This window comes from Chrysemys picta, chromosome 22, assembly GCF_011386835.1.
Source record: "Chrysemys picta bellii isolate R12L10 chromosome 22, ASM1138683v2, whole genome shotgun sequence".
Lineage (NCBI taxonomy): Eukaryota > Metazoa > Chordata > Testudines > Emydidae > Chrysemys > Chrysemys picta.
Window position 1 is genome coordinate 8565613 of NC_088812.1, and position 16973 is coordinate 8582585.

The 16973-nt window shown below is 55.4% G+C and overlaps 1 protein-coding gene across 1 annotated transcript in view; it reads right to left on the bottom strand.

Annotated features, from left to right (window-relative positions):
• The window catches only part of RAPGEF3 (Rap guanine nucleotide exchange factor 3), a 64824-nt gene extending 49331 nt beyond the window's left edge, over positions 1–15493 (bottom strand). Inside the window, 2 exon segments of the mRNA XM_065576530.1 lie at positions 14790–14996; positions 15163–15493. Coding sequence (XP_065432602.1) covers positions 14790–14996; positions 15163–15168 — 213 coding nt within the window. The 5' untranslated portion in view covers positions 15169–15493.
• Between the last annotated feature and the right edge of the window lie 1480 nt (positions 15494–16973).

Below are 16973 nucleotides of genomic sequence, written 5' to 3' on the forward strand. Positions count from 1 at the left end.
CCCACTTTTATGGGGCTGAAGGATGCACTTCAGAAGCAGTAGTGAACGTGATCATGTGATCTCCTAGTTCTCTGATTTACCAGATCTCGGCAAGCCCCTTGGCAATGCTGCCATGAGGCAGATGTTTTCACTGCCCCATCCCTAAGCAGAGCTTGCAGCCAGCCACACATGGTCATCTCCACAAGGCATCGGAGTTCCCGAGAGCTCCTGGGAGAAGGAGGAAATGATGTGAGTGCAAAGCCAGTTATCCCGTGGGGCCTTGAGTCATTCCCAAGTTGCATGGATGATTTGAAAGATACAATCTTCCTCAAAGAGGAAATGACAAGAGGACTGGTGGCCAAGAGATCTCCTCATGTGACGACACCATGTCCCTCTTCAGCGCCGACTGGTACAAATACTCTCTCCCTCGTCCTCCTGGTTTCCAAGAGTGCTGACCACGGCAGTGGGGTCAGAAGATATGTCAGCTGGTGAAGGAAGCACTGAGTGAGTTCAATTGCTGGAAAGCATTTTCCCATCCTTTGGCTCATGTCCAGAGATGTCCCTTTTCAGTGAGGTAGCCCAAAGCGCTGGCACTGTACAGAATGGGCAGTAGTGGGGACAGGATGCCACAGATCCATGAACCCACCCCCCGCGCTTGCTAGTGAAAGTGTTCCCCATTTAGCTCTATCTGTGCAACCTTTATGCCTGGTGATGGCACAGCCCACTTCTTTCCGGACAAGTTCATGTTTCCTGGAGGTGTGGTTTGACACTCACTGTCGGATATATGTCAGTTACAGAAAGTGGGAGAGTCCCTCTTGAGCGGCAGCACCAGCTGGTCACTGAGCAAGAGACACCATCTAGAACTGCACCCACTCCTGTCTCAGGAAGCTGCAGGGACCCTGCAGATTCCCCAAGACACTAACGAACATAATAATAATAATAATTAATGGAGATATCCCATCTCCTAGAACTGGAAGGGACCTTGAAAGGTCATCAAGTCCAGCCCCCTGCCTTCACTAGCAGGACCAAGTACTGATTTTGCCCCAGATCCCCAAGTGGCCCCCTCAAGGATTGAACTCACAACCATAGGTTTAGCAGGCCAATGCGCAAACCACTGAGCTATCCTGCCCCACTTCCTTGCCTGGTAGTAAGTACTGCCTGTGCTCGGTAAGCCAGCTCCAGGGACACCACTTTGTTTGGCATCAGTGTTTAATTTGACTTTTAAATAACTATTTTATCATGTTTTCCTGGCCACTACAGATGAAGTGCAGCAGTTTCATAGGTGAGCTACAGTGATGACATGTGTGAGGGGATTGTTGGCCCCTTACTAAAACTTAGTGGGGGGTTTTGGTTGGCCATCTATTTAGAAAAGCTGGACATGCACAAGTCCATGGGTCCGGACCTAATGCAGCTGAGAGAGTTGGCGGATGTGATTGCAGAGCCATTGGCCATTATCTTTGAAAACTCGTGATGATTGGGGGGAGTCCCGGACAATTGAAAAAAGGCAAATATAATGCCCATCTTTAAAAAAGAGAAGGAGGAGAATCTAGGGAACTACAGACCAGTCAGCCTCACCTCAGTCCCTGGAAAAATCATGGAGCAGGTCCTCAAGGAATCCATTTGAAGCACTTGGAGGAGAGGAAGGTGATCAGGAACAGTCAACATGGATTCACCAAGGGCAAGTCATGCCTGACCAACCTGATTGCCTTCTATGATGAGATAACTGGCTCTGTGGGTATGGGGAAAGCGATGGACGTGATATATCTTGACTTTAGCAAAGCTTTTAATACTGTCTCCCACAGTATTCTTGCCAGCAAGTTAAAGAAGTATGGATTGGATGTTGGGGGGGGGGGGTTGATAGCAGTCTTCAACTACCTGAAGGGCGTTCCAAAGAGGATGGAGCTAGGCTGTTCTCAGTGGTGGCAGATGACAGAACAAGGAGCAATGGTCTCAAGTTGCAGTGGGGGAGGTTTAGGTTCGATATTAGGAAAAGCTATTTCACTAGGAGGGGGGTGAAGCACTGGAATGCGTTACCTAGGGAGTTGGTGGAATCTCCATCCTTAGAGTTTTTAAGGCCTAGCTTGACAATGGGATGATTTAGTTGGTGTTTGTCCTGCTTTGAGCAGGGGGTTGGACTAGATGACCTCCTGAGGTCCCTTCCAACCCTAATCTTCTATAATTTTCCGGTACCAAAAGAAAGGGGAAGGGTCAATGGGAAGCCAAAACCTTGAGACTGACAGTCCCCAGGGGCAATGGGGAGAGATCAATGGTCCAGGTCAGCCTGATTGACAGGGCGGGCAGGCTAATGAGGCAGTCAGGAGACAGTCCTCTGTGAGAACTGGAATTCTCTGGACCAGAGCGGGGCTGAGCTAAGGAGAGAGCGGAAGCCTGAGCTGAGCTGGGGAGCAGAGCTGCACCGGCCAGGGGAGCAACCCAGGAAGCAGAGCTGGAGGCAGAGTAGAGCTGGGGCTGGAGCCGTCCGGAGCTGGGTGCGGTGAGCAGCTGGGGAGAGCAAGGGAGCACCCTGGGCAGCGGGCCCAGTGCAGGGAGATGCCCCCAGCCAAAAGGCCTTGCAGGCCAGGCTGGGGTGGGAGGGGGTGGAGGGGAATCGTAACCCCAATGGGGGAGGGGGGGCACGCTGGGAAGAAGGTCCTGCCACCTAGAGCCTGAAGGCATGTGGCCACCGCCAGAGTGAGTGACCAACCTGCAGCACCCCTGCAGTGCAGCCAGGCCTGGGCAGGAGGCGTGGGACATATGAGGGACAGACTGTGAACTTCTCTTTCATTCCAGAGATGGCTGGTTGTGATGTCCCCGTGTAGGGTTGCCAACCCTTCTGGTTTCACTGGGAGTCTCCTGGAATCAGGCCCTATCTCCTACTGAAGCCAAACTGGGAAATTTTAGGTGCTAGAAGTCTGGTGGCGCAGTAGGGCTAAGGCAGGCTTCCTGCCTGCCCTGGCCCCGCACTGCTCCCGGAAGCAGCCAACACGTCCCCGTGGCCCCTCAAAGTTATTATTTTTACATAATCTCATGAGTGTAAAGCCAATCTCATGATTTTGGTGAGCCTGACTCATGATTTTGAACATTTGCGGTTGACAATACTTTGAAAGTGATTTTAAAGTGTCAGTTTCACTCCTGTTTAAAGTGAATGTCTAGTCGATTATTTGTTTGGGGTAGCACCCCTAGAGCCCCAGGCAGGTGCAATATAAACTCATGGGGCCTTGCCCTAGTAGGATGTTTCCAAAAGTTAAATGATCTATTCCAAGCTTTGTAAACTGCAAAAAAGTGATAGGAAGTCATCTAGATTTTTCTACAATTATTTCAACTATTGTATTCAAGAGGTAGTAACAAGGTAAAAATATACATTACAATTTGAAACCTAACCGGTGTCCCTTAAGTGACTTGACACAAGCTGTCAGAACATGTTAGGATTAGCACTGGGTGGGTCTAATATTTATTTAATTTTCTTTCCTTATATAGGAATTAGATACAATGCTTCTCTCGGCTTATTTCTAAATCATTATCTGCAGAAACAACTGGAGTTTTCAGGTGCCTACATAACCGTGATTCCAGGGGCTAAAGTTGCCCCTCCCCTCCAAATCTGAAATGGTGCCTCTATGGCTGCACTGAAATAACATGCAGAACAAACCAAATTGGGGGGGGATTCCACTGCAGGGGCAGGCTCTGCACCCACAGCCCCGCCAAGCGCATTCTCTGACCGTCCCCACTAACTGCAAATCACCGCACCCAGCCTCAGTGCCAGCTTCATCCCTCACTACTTGCCGAAGCACCTGCAACTGCACGTCCTGATCCCGCAGGCCCATGTGTGGCACGACAGCATTGGTCCTGCTGACTCAGCCCGAGCAACATCGTGTGCCAGTAACTTTACGAGCAGAGCGGGCGTGGCCCGGAACATCCCGATGACTCAAATTGTTATCTGTGATCACCCGACGTGCCTCCCGTCTGCCACAGGCATTGCAGGTGGTGGCTGCAATACAGGGCTAGCTTCTATGCAGTTTGCGCCATGCTGGAGTCCCCCAGCCATGCCCAAGCTCCAGAAAACATATGGTGGGTGGGGGGGACTACTGAGGGGAACTCAGGCTCTCTCCATCCCCCTTGGGCAAGGCCATCTTCACACTTGTGACCTTCTCCCACAGCCATAGGCACCGACTCCAACTCACACAAAAAATAGGGGGTGCTCCGCCCCCACCAGCCAGAGCTGTTGGGCAGGGCCACCCATCAGCTATTTGGTGGGAGGCACTTGCGGAAGGGCGGAGAGCTGCAATCAGTGGGCAGGCGGCCTCGGGGGAGGGAGCAGAACAGGTGTGGAAAGAGATGATGCGAGGGCGGGGCCTTGGGGGAGGAGGTGGAGTGGGGATGGAGCACCCACTGGGAAAAACAAAAGTCAGTCCCAGTGCCCACAGCAGCCCTCCCATGCCAGAGCTGTCCAGGCCTGCAGGGGCAGTAAACAGTGCCCTGGAAAGGGAGAAGTGACGTACTCCTGCCCCAGAGCAGAGCGGGTGACCATACATCTAGTTTTGGCCGGGACAGTCCCTTTTTTAGGCCCTGTCACGGCCATCCCGGCTTTTTTGACAAAACTGGGCATTTGTCCCATTTGTTCTTGCCAACTGATCATCCCTAGTGGGATGGGGAGGAACATATGGGGGGAGGGCGCTGGAGGCTAGGGTTGGGTTGGCCAGTCCACCCAGGGTGCAGAAGGAAGAGGGGGGCCTCAAACAGCCCCACACGTAGGCAGGTAGCGGGCGGGCTCAGACTGGCCCTACATGTGGGCAGGCAGCAGGGAGGCTCGGACCACTGGTCCCATGCGGCCAGCCTCACATCTGCCTGGGGGAGTGGGAGCCTCAGGCCAGCCCAGGGTTGTCCCGTTTTCCCTTTGGGAAAATATGGTCACCCTAAGCCAGGGGTGGCCAACCTGAGCCTGAGAAGGAGCCAGAATTTACCAATGTGCATTGCCAAAGAGCCACAGGAATACGTCAGCAGCCCCCCATCAGCTCCTCCCAGCGCCTCCCACCCACCAGCAGCTCCACCGATCAGCGCCTCCCCGATTAGCGGTTTCATGGCAAGCAGGAGGCTCTGGGGGAGGAGGGAGGAGCGAGGGCACGGCAGGCTCAGGAGAGGGGGCGGGAAGGGGTGGGAAGGGGCAGGGCCTGTGGCAGAGCCGGGGGTTGAGCAGTGAGCACCCCCTGGCACATTGGAAAGTTGGCATCTGTAGCTCCAGCCCCAGAGTCGGCGTCTATACAAGGAGCCGCATATTAGCTTCTGAAGAGTTGCATGTGGCTCTGGAGGCACAGGTTGGCCACCCCTGTCCTAAGCAGATGGGAGCTGGGAGCGCTTGGAACTGTGCTGGCCCTACGCAGGGCTGAGCAGTGGGGCACGGTCTGGCCCCAAGCAGGAGCAGTTATTCACACCATGCGAAGAAGGCAGTGCTCATCCATGTGCACTTTTTGGTTTCGGGTTCACTTCAAGAACTCCTCTGAACCCGGCTCAGAGGCGAGGCCATTGTGTAGCTCCTCAGGGGCCCTGATGCACTCATTCACCAGTCAAGTATCAGGGGGTAGCCGTGTTAGTCTGTAGCTACAAAAACAACAAGGAGTCTGGTGGCACCTTAAAGACTAACAGATTTATTTGGGCATAAGCTTTCGTGAGTAAAAACCTCACTTCTTCGGATGCATGCGAAGAAGTGAGGTTTTTACTCACGAAAGCTTATGCCCAAATAAATCTGTTAGTCTTTAAGGTGCCACCAGACTCCTTGTTGTCATTCACCAGTGTCTCCAGTCGCTAATGCAAAGGTCCCCAAACTGTGAGTGCCACCCAGCCCTGCCCAGCCCCCGGCTCTGCTCCGGCTCCACCCTGCCCCCAGCCATGGCTCCCAGCCCCATGCCTGACCCCGTCCCCAGTCTCGGCGCAATTCTGGCCCCCATCACAGCCTGCCTGTGGCTCTGCTCCTGCCCCCAGCCTTGGCCCCTGGATGTGACTCCAGACCCAGACCCATCCCCAGCTGCAGCCCCCTTTCCCCATCCATGCCCCCCCTCCCCCAGAGCCACAGCCCCGTTCCTGGTCCTGGCTGCACGGGGCTCCAGACGGGGGAAGGGGAGGCACGACCCTCAAAAGTTTGGGGACCGCTGCACTAGCTTATCCTTGCTGAACATCAGTGTGTCCTGTAAAAATACCACCTTTCATCTACCGCCAGCTGGGGCCACGTGTGCCGAGTAAACCGGGGCCTGAAGCAGAGCTGAAGGGACCTGTCAGACCTGTTTTCTGTGTGTTGCATTAGACAAGACCGGAGTGAGCTTCTAGCATTAACCCAGAGAGAGTAAGAGGGATCCCCAGCCCGGGGAGGGGGTGGGGGTGAGGGTTTCCCACTGGCTATGCACTGGCCTCCTCATTAACTCCTTGGTGCTCACCCCCTTGTCTCTCATGCTAATGACAGAGGCAGTTCCGGCAGCCGAGCCGCACACAGCACAGGCACGGGAGCTGTGGGCAGGCACTGGGCTAGGCAGAACCTGGATCTCACTTCAAAATCGTATTATAAGTTCAAACTTCACTTGGAAACATCATTTAGGGCAGTGGTTCTCAACCTATTTACCACTGGGCCGCATATGTGGCCCACAATGTGTTATGTGGCCCGCCTCCAATACTATCTCTATGGCCCTAAGGATGTCATATGGGCCGCAGCTCTGTGCTGATTGGGCCGCAAGTGGCCTGTGGGCTGCAGGTTGAGAACCACTCATTTAGCAGAAGGAGAAAACAGCTTCATGGCCCTTTCCCATCTCCAGGGTCTGCGATGAACTCCAGGGTGGGTGAGCAGCTCCTGGCCCATCTAGTCCTTTGCCAGGACAGTGCTGGAGGGACTAAGAGGCCCCGTCCCCTATCTAGTCCCTTTCACCCATGACCACGCCACCACATCCCCCCCAATTCCATTGTCGAGGGAAGAATCGCTCTGACCTTCTCCAGACCCAGCCTCCATAGAGAGCAACACACACCAACCCTCACCCGACCTGTTAGACCCGGGTGCTCAACCCCGGGGTGGGGACCTGAAATTGGGTCACCAAAATGTTTCAAGGAGTCGCGTGACAGCTCCGGTGGCTCCTGTCCCACGTGGCTGGCTGGGCTCACCTCCCTGCTCCAGACACTGCAACCTCTGGGCTCCCAGCCCCACTCAGGTTTGGCCCAGCCGTCATGATGACGGGAGCCCGGGTAGGCCAAATGTGGGTGAGTGGCACTGCCACCCCATGAGCTAGGTCACAACTCCACTCACACACGTTGGGTCCAGTCAGGGGGGCGGGGCCAAACCTGAGCGGTGCTGCAGCCCCAGAGATCACAATGCCTGGAGCCAAGCCCAGCTAGCCCCACAGAACAGGAGCTGCAGGAACCACCACTGTGGGGTGAGTGCCAGGCAGGGCCCAACCCCCCAAGGGCGGTAGGATCTCACTGAAACCATCCCAGGGCCTCCACCCCCCGGGTCGCGACAGACCATCAACACTGACAAATAGGTCCTGACCCCCAGAAGGTTGAGAACCACTGTGTTAGACTGTCGTAGGGGTGCCTAAAGGACAGGGGAGAGGGAGACACAGATAGAGTAAGCAGCAGGCAGATGTGGGGCAGGGGGTTTACAGGCCCCTCCAATTAATGATGTCAAGAGGCCAGTATAATTACCCAAAGACCCTTTCCTTTCCTCTGGCCCATGGCTGGGGCCCACAAATGCTGCTCAATGAATGCAGCAAAAACTGAGCCCGCCCCTCCAGTGAGCCATGTGGAACCTGCAAATAGGAGCAAATGGCCCCTTGCTGCTTCTGCTCAGTGAGGGAGGGGGAGAAGGTTCGTGGAGAGTGAAAAACTGAGCTTTTAAAAAATGTTTTACAAGGTCTGGGGTACCCTAGCTCTACCCCTCACCTCCCACCTGGCCTGGGCGAGGCACATGGGAATATGGCCCCAAACACCCCCATGGTCAGCAGCTCCCCAAACCCTCCAGCTCTCCCAAGCCTCTGAATGGCCCTCTGGGTACCAAGGCGGTCACTCCCTGTACAAACATTCCTGAGACTCGTGACTGGTTTATGGAGCAGGAAGCACACCTGTAATTATGAAGCAAATGTTTACAAATAAGAAGCAGGCCTGTGGCCTGGCAGGAGTTACCCAGGTGGCAGCTGGAGTGATAAGGAGCAGCAGCTAAGCTCCTGGGGTCAGCGCTCCACAAACACAGAGCAATGCCCTGCCTGGCGCTAGGGCTGTTCATCAGAAAGCCACTAGTGCTCCAGAAACAGCCCCTCCTGTGAGGCTGGAAAGCCTTATCCTCATGTTAGAGATGGGGAAACTGAGGCACGGAGCGGACAAGTGTCTTCCCCAAAGGCACGTAGCCATGGAACCCAGGAGTCCTGGCTGCCAGACCTTGATCTAATCACTCCCTCCTTTCCAAACCAGCTGAAACCATTTTAAAGAGAAGAGCGACTAACACACTTTCCAACATGGGTTTTCACATAACTCAGCACTAGCACTAAAACCAGAGAAACTTTTCAAGATTCACAAATGTGTTCACCAGACCAGCGCCCGGCAGCCACCTGGAATCCAGTGGGGAACAAGGAAAGGAACTGGGTGCTTTAATTCACAGAAGTGTTTGGGACCCAGGATTTTCTCATTATTCAACCAGCTCTAGAACTGTCCCCCATTCATTCTAGTAACATTCCCAGTGCGTGGTTTCCCTGGACACTCAAAGGGACCTTTGTGTCTAAAGCAGGTTTGTGCCGCACTCCTTTTGCTGCCACAGCACTTCCCAAACACTCCTACGCAGTGCCTGGGTGCTCCAATGCCACCCGCCCAGTCGGCCCTGCCCCGCCACCACCCTCCCAGCCCTGCCACCGCCCCCCCAGCTGGCCCTACACCGCTACCACCCTCCCAGCCCTGCCCCGCCACCGCCCGCCCACCTGGCCCTACCCCGCAACCGCCCAGCCGGCCCTGCCCCACCACCGCCCTCCCAGCCCTGCCACCGCCCGCCCAGCCGGTCCTACCCTGCTACCGCCCTCCCAGCCTTGCCCCGCTCAGCCAGCCCTGCCCCGCCACCGCCCGCCCAGCTGGCCCTACCCCGCAACCGCCCAGCCGGCCCTGCCCCACCCCGCCCAGCTGGCCCTACCCCGCTACCGCCCCGCCGGCCCTACCCTGCTACCGCCCTCCCGGCCCTGCCCCGCCCCGCCGGCCCTGCCACCGCCCGCCCAGCCGGCCCTACCCTGCTACCGCCCTCCCGGCCCTGCCCCACTCAGCCGGCCGTGCCCCGCCACCACCCTCCCAGCCGGCCCTGCCCCGCCACCGCCCGCCTAGCTGGCACTGCCCCGCCACTGCGTGCGCCCCAGCTTTCTCTGCAAGGACTGCTGCTCTGCTCGCCTCACTCCCTCCCTGACTTGCTGATCATCCCCACCTGGCCCCTGCCCAATTTGTCCCAGCAGCTCAGCTGCTGTCTCCAGGCAGCTTCCTAAGGAGTTGCCCTTTTCCATCTTCCTGCTGCCTGGCTGCAAGGGCCTCGAGATCCTGTCTGTCTCCAGAAATCCGGCAGCTCTGGGCACCTGGCCAAGCCCTGGGACCGCGGCGCTGCTCTCGCGCTGGCCTTTGTTTGGGATCCCAGGGACAACAACAAAGCTATTTCAGTCCTTAAGGCTCTTGTGAAGGCCCTCGCCCTTCCGCAGCCTCAAACAGGATGGCAAGAAACCCAGCGTCAGGCCCACCCATGCAGGGTGCCTTCCTCTGCAGCCCTGGGGTCCTCCCCAGAACCTTCAACAAGGGCTCCGCACCCCTCCGGGAGCTGTAGACGGTCCTGGAGTTCAGGGACTCCAAGCCATGGCAAAATACACGTGGGGGCAAGGGGAATCTCAGACCCCCAGAGCCTGACAGGATGCTCTGAAATGACTTCCCCTCCCACCCCCCCACAATGACATGCATTGCAGCCCTGGCACAGAAAAGCACATAGGCTGATGTTTGACTGCAAACGCTCAACGCTGCAAAAGCTGGCTGAGAGAGAGGGCAAGACTGTGGGGTTTACCCAGAGCCGCAAGGGCAGCTCCAAAGGGATGGGTCTCCCAGAGCAACAGAGAACACAGGGGAAGCTGCCTGCTCCCACGCCAGGTCCAGCCAGGTCCTTAGGCAGCATGGCTGCCTTCTCCCCCTGCCACCCCCGCATTTGCAGCAGTATGTGCCCTGGGGTGCTGTAGGCTTTAGCCCTTGTGCGGGGTGGGGAAAGGCCAGGCACAGTTTTGTCCTAAATTAAGGGCAGAGCCGCCCCTTCGCTTGGGCTGGGCAACTTGCTGGAGGTTTAAGGAAACAAGATTCTGGCACCATCCCATTGGGGTGACATCCCTGCATGTGCCGGTGTAGCAGAGCCCAGACCCAAGGGGTTGAGATCAGTGGCAGGCCAAGGACCTTACAGTGATTCCCCACTGACACTGGAAACTCCCAGGTCATATCCATTTCACCAGATTCAACCCAGTTTGAATTTTATTTTCCATTTCTTTGCGTGTGCAATTTTTGGGGGAAACAAGATGCATTTTTAATTTGACATTTTTTGTTTTGTTTTTTCCTTATTTTCTTTTAGGAACACAGGACAGCGCCATCAAGTCCGGTCCCTTGCTATCACAGGCAACCCCGCCGGATCAGCCCCTTCATAAACTTATCAAGCACCATCTTCCCCTCTGCCCCCCCCCCCCCCCCGGCATTTTCAGGGGTGGATGGGGAATGATTTTAAGAACATAAAAACAGCCTTACTGAGGCAGATCCATGGTCCATCTTGCCCAGTATCCTGTGTTCCCACAGTGGCCGGTGCCAGATGCTTCAGAAGGAATGAACAGAACAGGGCAATTATCAAGGGATCAATCCCCTGTTGTCCACTCCCAATTTCTAGCAGTCAGAGATTTAGGGACACCCAGCGCATGGGGTTGCGCCCTGACTATCTGGGCTAATAGCCATTGATGGACCTATCCCCCATGAACTTATCTCATTCTTTTTAAACCCACTTATACTTCCTTCACAACCTCCCCTGGCAACGAGTTCCCCAGGTTCAGTGCGTGTTGTGTGAAGAAGGACTTCCTATTGTTTGTTTTAAACCTGTTGCCTATTAATTTCATTGGGTGACCCCTAGTTCTCATGTTATGTGAAGGGGTAAAGAACACTTCCTTATTGACTTTCTCCATACCAGTCATTATCTTATAGACCTCTATCATATCCCCCCCCCCCCCCTTAAGTCGTCTCTTTTCCAAAGTGAACAGTCCCCGTCTTTTTACTGTCTCCTCAGAGGGAAACTGTTCCATATTCCTAATCATGTTTGTTGTACTTCTCTGTACCCTTTCCATGTTAATATACCTTTTTTGAGATGGGCCAACCAGAACTACACCCAGTATTCAAGGTGTGGGTGTACCATGAATTTATACAGAGGCAATATGATATTTACTGTCTTATTACCTATCCCTTTCCTAATGGTTCCTAACATTCTGTTTGCTTTTTTGATTGCCGCTGCACATTGAGTGGATGTTGTCAGAGAACAACCACAATGTCTCCAAGATCTCTTTCTTGAGGGGTAACAGCTAATTTAGACACATCATTTTGTATGTATTTTCTAAAAGATCTGGGGGGGGTGAGGAAGAAAAGGAAACAAGAAACAAAAATATTTTAAATCACTTTTAAAAAAAAAAAAATCACAAAAATGGACAATTTTCCATTTAAAAGAATTCTATTTGAAAAAATAGCCATTTTTCAATGAAAAACTTGTTGTTGGGAAAATGGCCCCAGCTCTTACTTACACACCACTGGAAGAGGAACCTTAAGCAAAGAAAGCCAGACATGGATTCACTTGAGAGACGGGCCAGTTAACAGTGCATGTGTTCTGAGCATCCCTGATATCTACAGCCGTCCAGGCCACCATAAATGCCATCCCTAATGCCTCATGGTCACCGTGCTCAGGATAGCACCTGACACGCCAGGTGGCTACACACTGCCCCGGCTGACTCACTCTTAGAGATGTGGGATCCAGTTCTCATGTACACCAGGAATACCACATGCACAGGGGTTCTCCCTGCCAGAGTACAGCCCTGGTCCCAGCGCCTGGCATGGAGGGACCTGCCAGGAATGAGGAGGGTGGGGAAGGGGTGAACTGCACTATAGCTATTCTCTGCTCCCCAGGGCACAAAGAGGATAATAGGAGACACAGCATAAATTAGAGCAGTTTTAATTTAAGGGGGAAGAAGCAGAAACTCAAGGGAAATCCTGCCCATGAAACATCTTGTGTGGCAGAGAGTGGGGGTTATTTGCTGGTGCAGAGATTGGTGTGGAGGTGTTTCCTGTTCACATGCTCAGGGCTTAAATCTAATCTAAGACATGGTCAAGTAGATTGTTTAAACACTCCGTACAGCCGCTGTGCACTGAAGCACAATAGCACAGGTCTGATTTCATGCCTCAGTGAGAGCTGAACCTGGAGAACAAGCTGGGGCAATCGCTTGGGAAATGGTTTCGCTAACAGCTGAGGCCATGTCTGCCGAGGTGTCCCTTGCCCTGCCCCAAATCACCCTACAGGAAAGAAGCAGCAGGGAGTGAGTACCAGGCTGCCCTCCCAGCCCAGGGCCTAGGCCGTTTGGGGACTCGCTCATGGAGATCGGACTGTCTTTGGAGATGCCAGTGCAGTTCTGTGCTGAAAAGTGACACCTTAGGACTCCTTGCTTAGGTGTACAAGGGAAGGCTGTTTTCTCTGACTGCCGACCCTGCAGCCCCATCCTGGGACCAGAGAGTCACGCCAGGGATCTTCCTTGGCTGCGCCATCACCAGGAAATAAGGTTCTGCAGGCCAAGTTCTGCCCTCAGAGACCCCCGTGCATCCCGCCCCCATACTGCTGGCTTGGCACATCGCAGACCTGGTAATGGTGCTGGACAGACCCCCACACACACATCTCCCCCGGAGTCGGAATAGCAAGCACGAGAGTCCCCCTGAATCCGATAGACACGAAATCCAGCTTCGGCGGGAACACTTTGCTGAGAAGGGGCCGTTTACATGGGAAAGCACCGAACCTGGCTGAGGGATCCCGTGCATGGTTGACCTTTCACACATGAACATCACTCTGCGGGCTCCCTTCCTGAGGTTTTATTCCCTTTGCTCCCAGCACATGTTGCCTCCTGATTGCTTCCCATTAGCCTCGTGCCACCCCCAGCCCACACTATCTGCCCTCGGGCCCCAGTCCTGAGACCCCATGTCACGGAGTCCCCAGGCGATGCTCTGGAACTGCTCCCCACAAAGCCAGTCAGGACTTTGGGGAGCCTCCTCTCCCATGGAGCAGACCATCTTCAGGGCAAGAAGCTCACACGGCTTCACCTCCTGGGTCTCTCCTGGGAGCATTCAGCATATGCCCCTCCGTGCGCTTCCCACAGCGAGTCCGCCCAGGCAGTGTCCTGGGGAAGCCAAAGGGTTCTGCACCCCCCACTTCGCAGTCAGACGTGACTCTCAGCCAGCCAGTAAAACAGAGGTTTATTAGATGACAGGAACACGGTCTAAAACAGAGCTTGTAGGTACAGCGGCGAACGGGACCCCTCGGCCGGGTCCATTATGGGGTTCAGAGAGCCAGACACCCACGTCTGCCCTCACTCCTAGTCCCCAGGTAGCTCCAACTCTGAAAACCCCCTCCGGCCCCTCTTTCTCCCGGCTTTGTCTCTTTCCTGGGCCAGGAGGTCACCTGATCTCTTTGTTCACCTTTAGCTATTACCTTGCAGGGGGGGGGGGGGGGTGGAGGGGCCCTGGCCATTTGCTGCCAGGGAGACAGAGTGTCAGTGATTTATGCACACTGGCCTTTCCCCACCACCTAGAGACTTAAGAAATACATAGGGGAAACTGAGGCACCCACACAGTATTCAGAGGAAACATTGAGAACAGTCCCACTTCGTCACACCCCAACACACTATGAAGGATGCAGAAGTAGTACAGTGGAAACTGCCTCAAATTACTGTTGACTCCAGATTTGGAGGCCCCCTCCGTGTGCTGAGTCTGCGGGTCTCAGCTGGTTGTCACTAATAACAACTGATCCTAACCAGCCCCCTCGCTGGCTGTCTCAGCAGAGGGGCCAAGCCCTGACTGGGCCATGGAGACTAACTCCCTTCTTCCCTCTGGATTGGGGCCAGTTCCCCCTTGCCTGGCCCTGGTGAAGTCAGGTGCAGTCGTGCAAAGCGAGTGCCATGTGGATGTAAAATACCACCCAATTAGAATGCACGCGGGCAGTCTGCAGGACAACACGGAATCGCACCCCAGGGAAGGATTCATGGGTGGAGACAGTCTACTCAACGGTGTCTGTTCTGAGGAGGAGTGGGGGAAGGGTGGGTGCAGAGGTGGCATTCCTGCACCTTTCCCATTTAACTCTGCCCCATTACGTGCTGGATTGAATTAGGCTAGACTAGGAATCCTAGAAGTATATCACAGACACACATCTCAGAGGATCCTGGCTGCTTAAGCCCCAGAAACCACAATTGTCCATAGAATCTTTGGGAATTGCTTTCCACTGTCTGGCACCAAGCACTTGCCAGTGTCCAGGTCAATTTGCTCTGCTAGTTAGTTACGGAGTGAGTTATTGCTACAGCAGTGGCCCAAGGGATGAAACAAAGTCTTGCTCCAACCTGACTAACCTTCATTCTTCAGTGCCAGCTCCCTGCACCCGGAGCCTGTCACAAGGAACCATCCCCTCCCCGCCCTTCCCCACTAGCAGAGCCCTGCTAGCACCTTGGCACGCACGCCTGCAGCTCTCACAAACACTAGGCAAGACAACACGAAGCAGCTTCAGTAGTTACCCATCGGATGCCCTGTATCCTGGGCAGGCTGCCTGCCTCGCCCTCCAGCTGGATCTGGTAGCTGTAGCTCCGGAACAAGTGCATCTTCTTCAAGAGCAGGTAGAGCAGATGCCCTTCAGCAGTGGGGTCTCCAAGCCCACCTGGTGGCGTTGGCAAGTCCTCGAGGAGAGGTCCGACATGCCACCTGCCCTGCCTGCCCCAGGCCACCTGTGTGCAGAGAGAAACCCTTGGCGTTCAGCCTGGGCCCGGGGGAGGCTCTGGCCAACCCCCCACCCCACCCCAGGCTTTCCGCTTTCTGCGCCCTCCACCTCCCCAGCACGAATCGCAGCCAGCAGCGAACTCGCTCCGTGTCCCGTCCCGGTGCGTCACCCACCTGCATGTCCCGCGGCTGAGCCTGGCGCGGGGTCCGGCTCCCAGGTGTCCCGCCGGCTGCCCCAGCCCATAGGGCGGTGCCAGGAACAGCTGGACTGGCGCACGGAGAGCCCCACCGCTCCCGCCTTTGGGGTCGGGGTGCTCAGGACCCCGGGGGTGCCCTGGGCAAAGCCATGGCTCCCGGGCACCGGTGGGGAGCCGGGATCCTGCTCCCTGAGCCCTGCCTCCGGCTGGAGACACGCTCCGTGCCGGGCTGCTGCGCCTCCCCTCCGCGGGGAACTGGGAGCGAGCACAGGAGACGCTCCAGCGTCTGGCACAGGACCTGAAAAGCCTCCAGCCCGGGCGGCGAGCGCCACGCCCCCGGAGCGGCGCGCACCAAGCCCGTGTAAACCCTCCCGCGCGGCCGTATTGGCAAACCGGGCTCTGGGGACAGGCTGAGCGGGCCGGGGGCGGGAGCCTCGGTCTTAGCCCCATCTACGGGCCGGGGATTCCCCTTCCGCGCCAGGGGTCGGGAGTGGGGTTGCCCCCTGGCTCGCCCAGTGGGACGGGGAGGACGCCGCGCCCCTCTGCCTCCTGGGCTCTAGGGGTGGGAACCTCGCCCGAAACTTTGCGCAGGTGAAATTCCGGCCTGAATTTAAAAGCAGCCGGAGCTGCACGTGCCCTGCAGGAGACGCAAAGCCCCCCGAGCTAGTGACCAGAGCCGCTCCCGTTGTTCCCTCTACAGTTTGTTGACCAGGAAACTTTTGAAAAAGCCTTTTCAGCCAAAGCGAACCTTCATCCGGGTCACAATGTTCCTGTGTTTTGCTGAATCAACAAACCCCTGAACTTTATAAAAACACTTTTCAAAACCCAGAAAGTTTGTTTCCGTTTTTCCATTAATTTTGTTCTGGAAATTGAAAAACAAAATGTCCCGCGTGCCATGAAACACAACTGGCCGCTGGGCTAGTGACTGAGGGCTCCCTGGGGTGACAGGGGCAATTCGCTCTTGTACTCCAGCCAGTGCTGGGTATTAAACTCATGGACTCACCAGAGTGCTGGCATGGCCTGCTGGCTGGCTGCCCTTTATCCAGGTGGGACTGTACCAATGACAACAAATGGGAGTGCGGAGCTAACCATTCACATGATAAAATAGCCAAGCGAAGTTAAAACCCTGATTCTCAGCTGTGGGAGCAAAGGCTCCGTTTGTGTCTCTCTGATCCTGGAGGGAACCAGTTCTGGGAGAGAGATTCTTAGATCGTGTCCCCTTGCTCCTGGTAACAACCCCAGTGTGCCCTTTAAGCCCAAGGCTAGGAGTGTAGCAGCCAGCAGCCCTGCCTCCTTGCCACGCAGGAACCCCATCTATGGTGCTGAGCCGGCCCCCATCACTGCACTATCTAGAACCCTGCGCTGAGATGCTACTCGCTGGTTCTTGGTCTCTTGACAACCAGACGCAGATGCTTGGTCTCCCTGACCCGAAATGACAGATGCTGGCTTTGGCCTCCTGCCAAGTGAGTGCAATGCACATGCCAAGGACCTACTTCTGATCTCACTCACACCCGTTTTACATCAGAATCACTCAGTGACATCAGTGCTGCCATTCCCACCGGACACCAGTGGGCGTGGGAGGAGGCTGGGCCCTGAGAGTGCAGCAGATCAAATCACTGAGCTGAGGGAAGGGCCAGCATGTGGGCCAATGGGCTGGCGCTGAAGCCTCGTCGATCTCTGGATGTGTGATGAGGCTGGACTTTTGGACTGTCTCTACTCCTCTCCTGGGCAGACCTTAGCTCATACAGCCCCAAGCGCATGGTCTGGGTGAGAGCTGCCATATTTCAC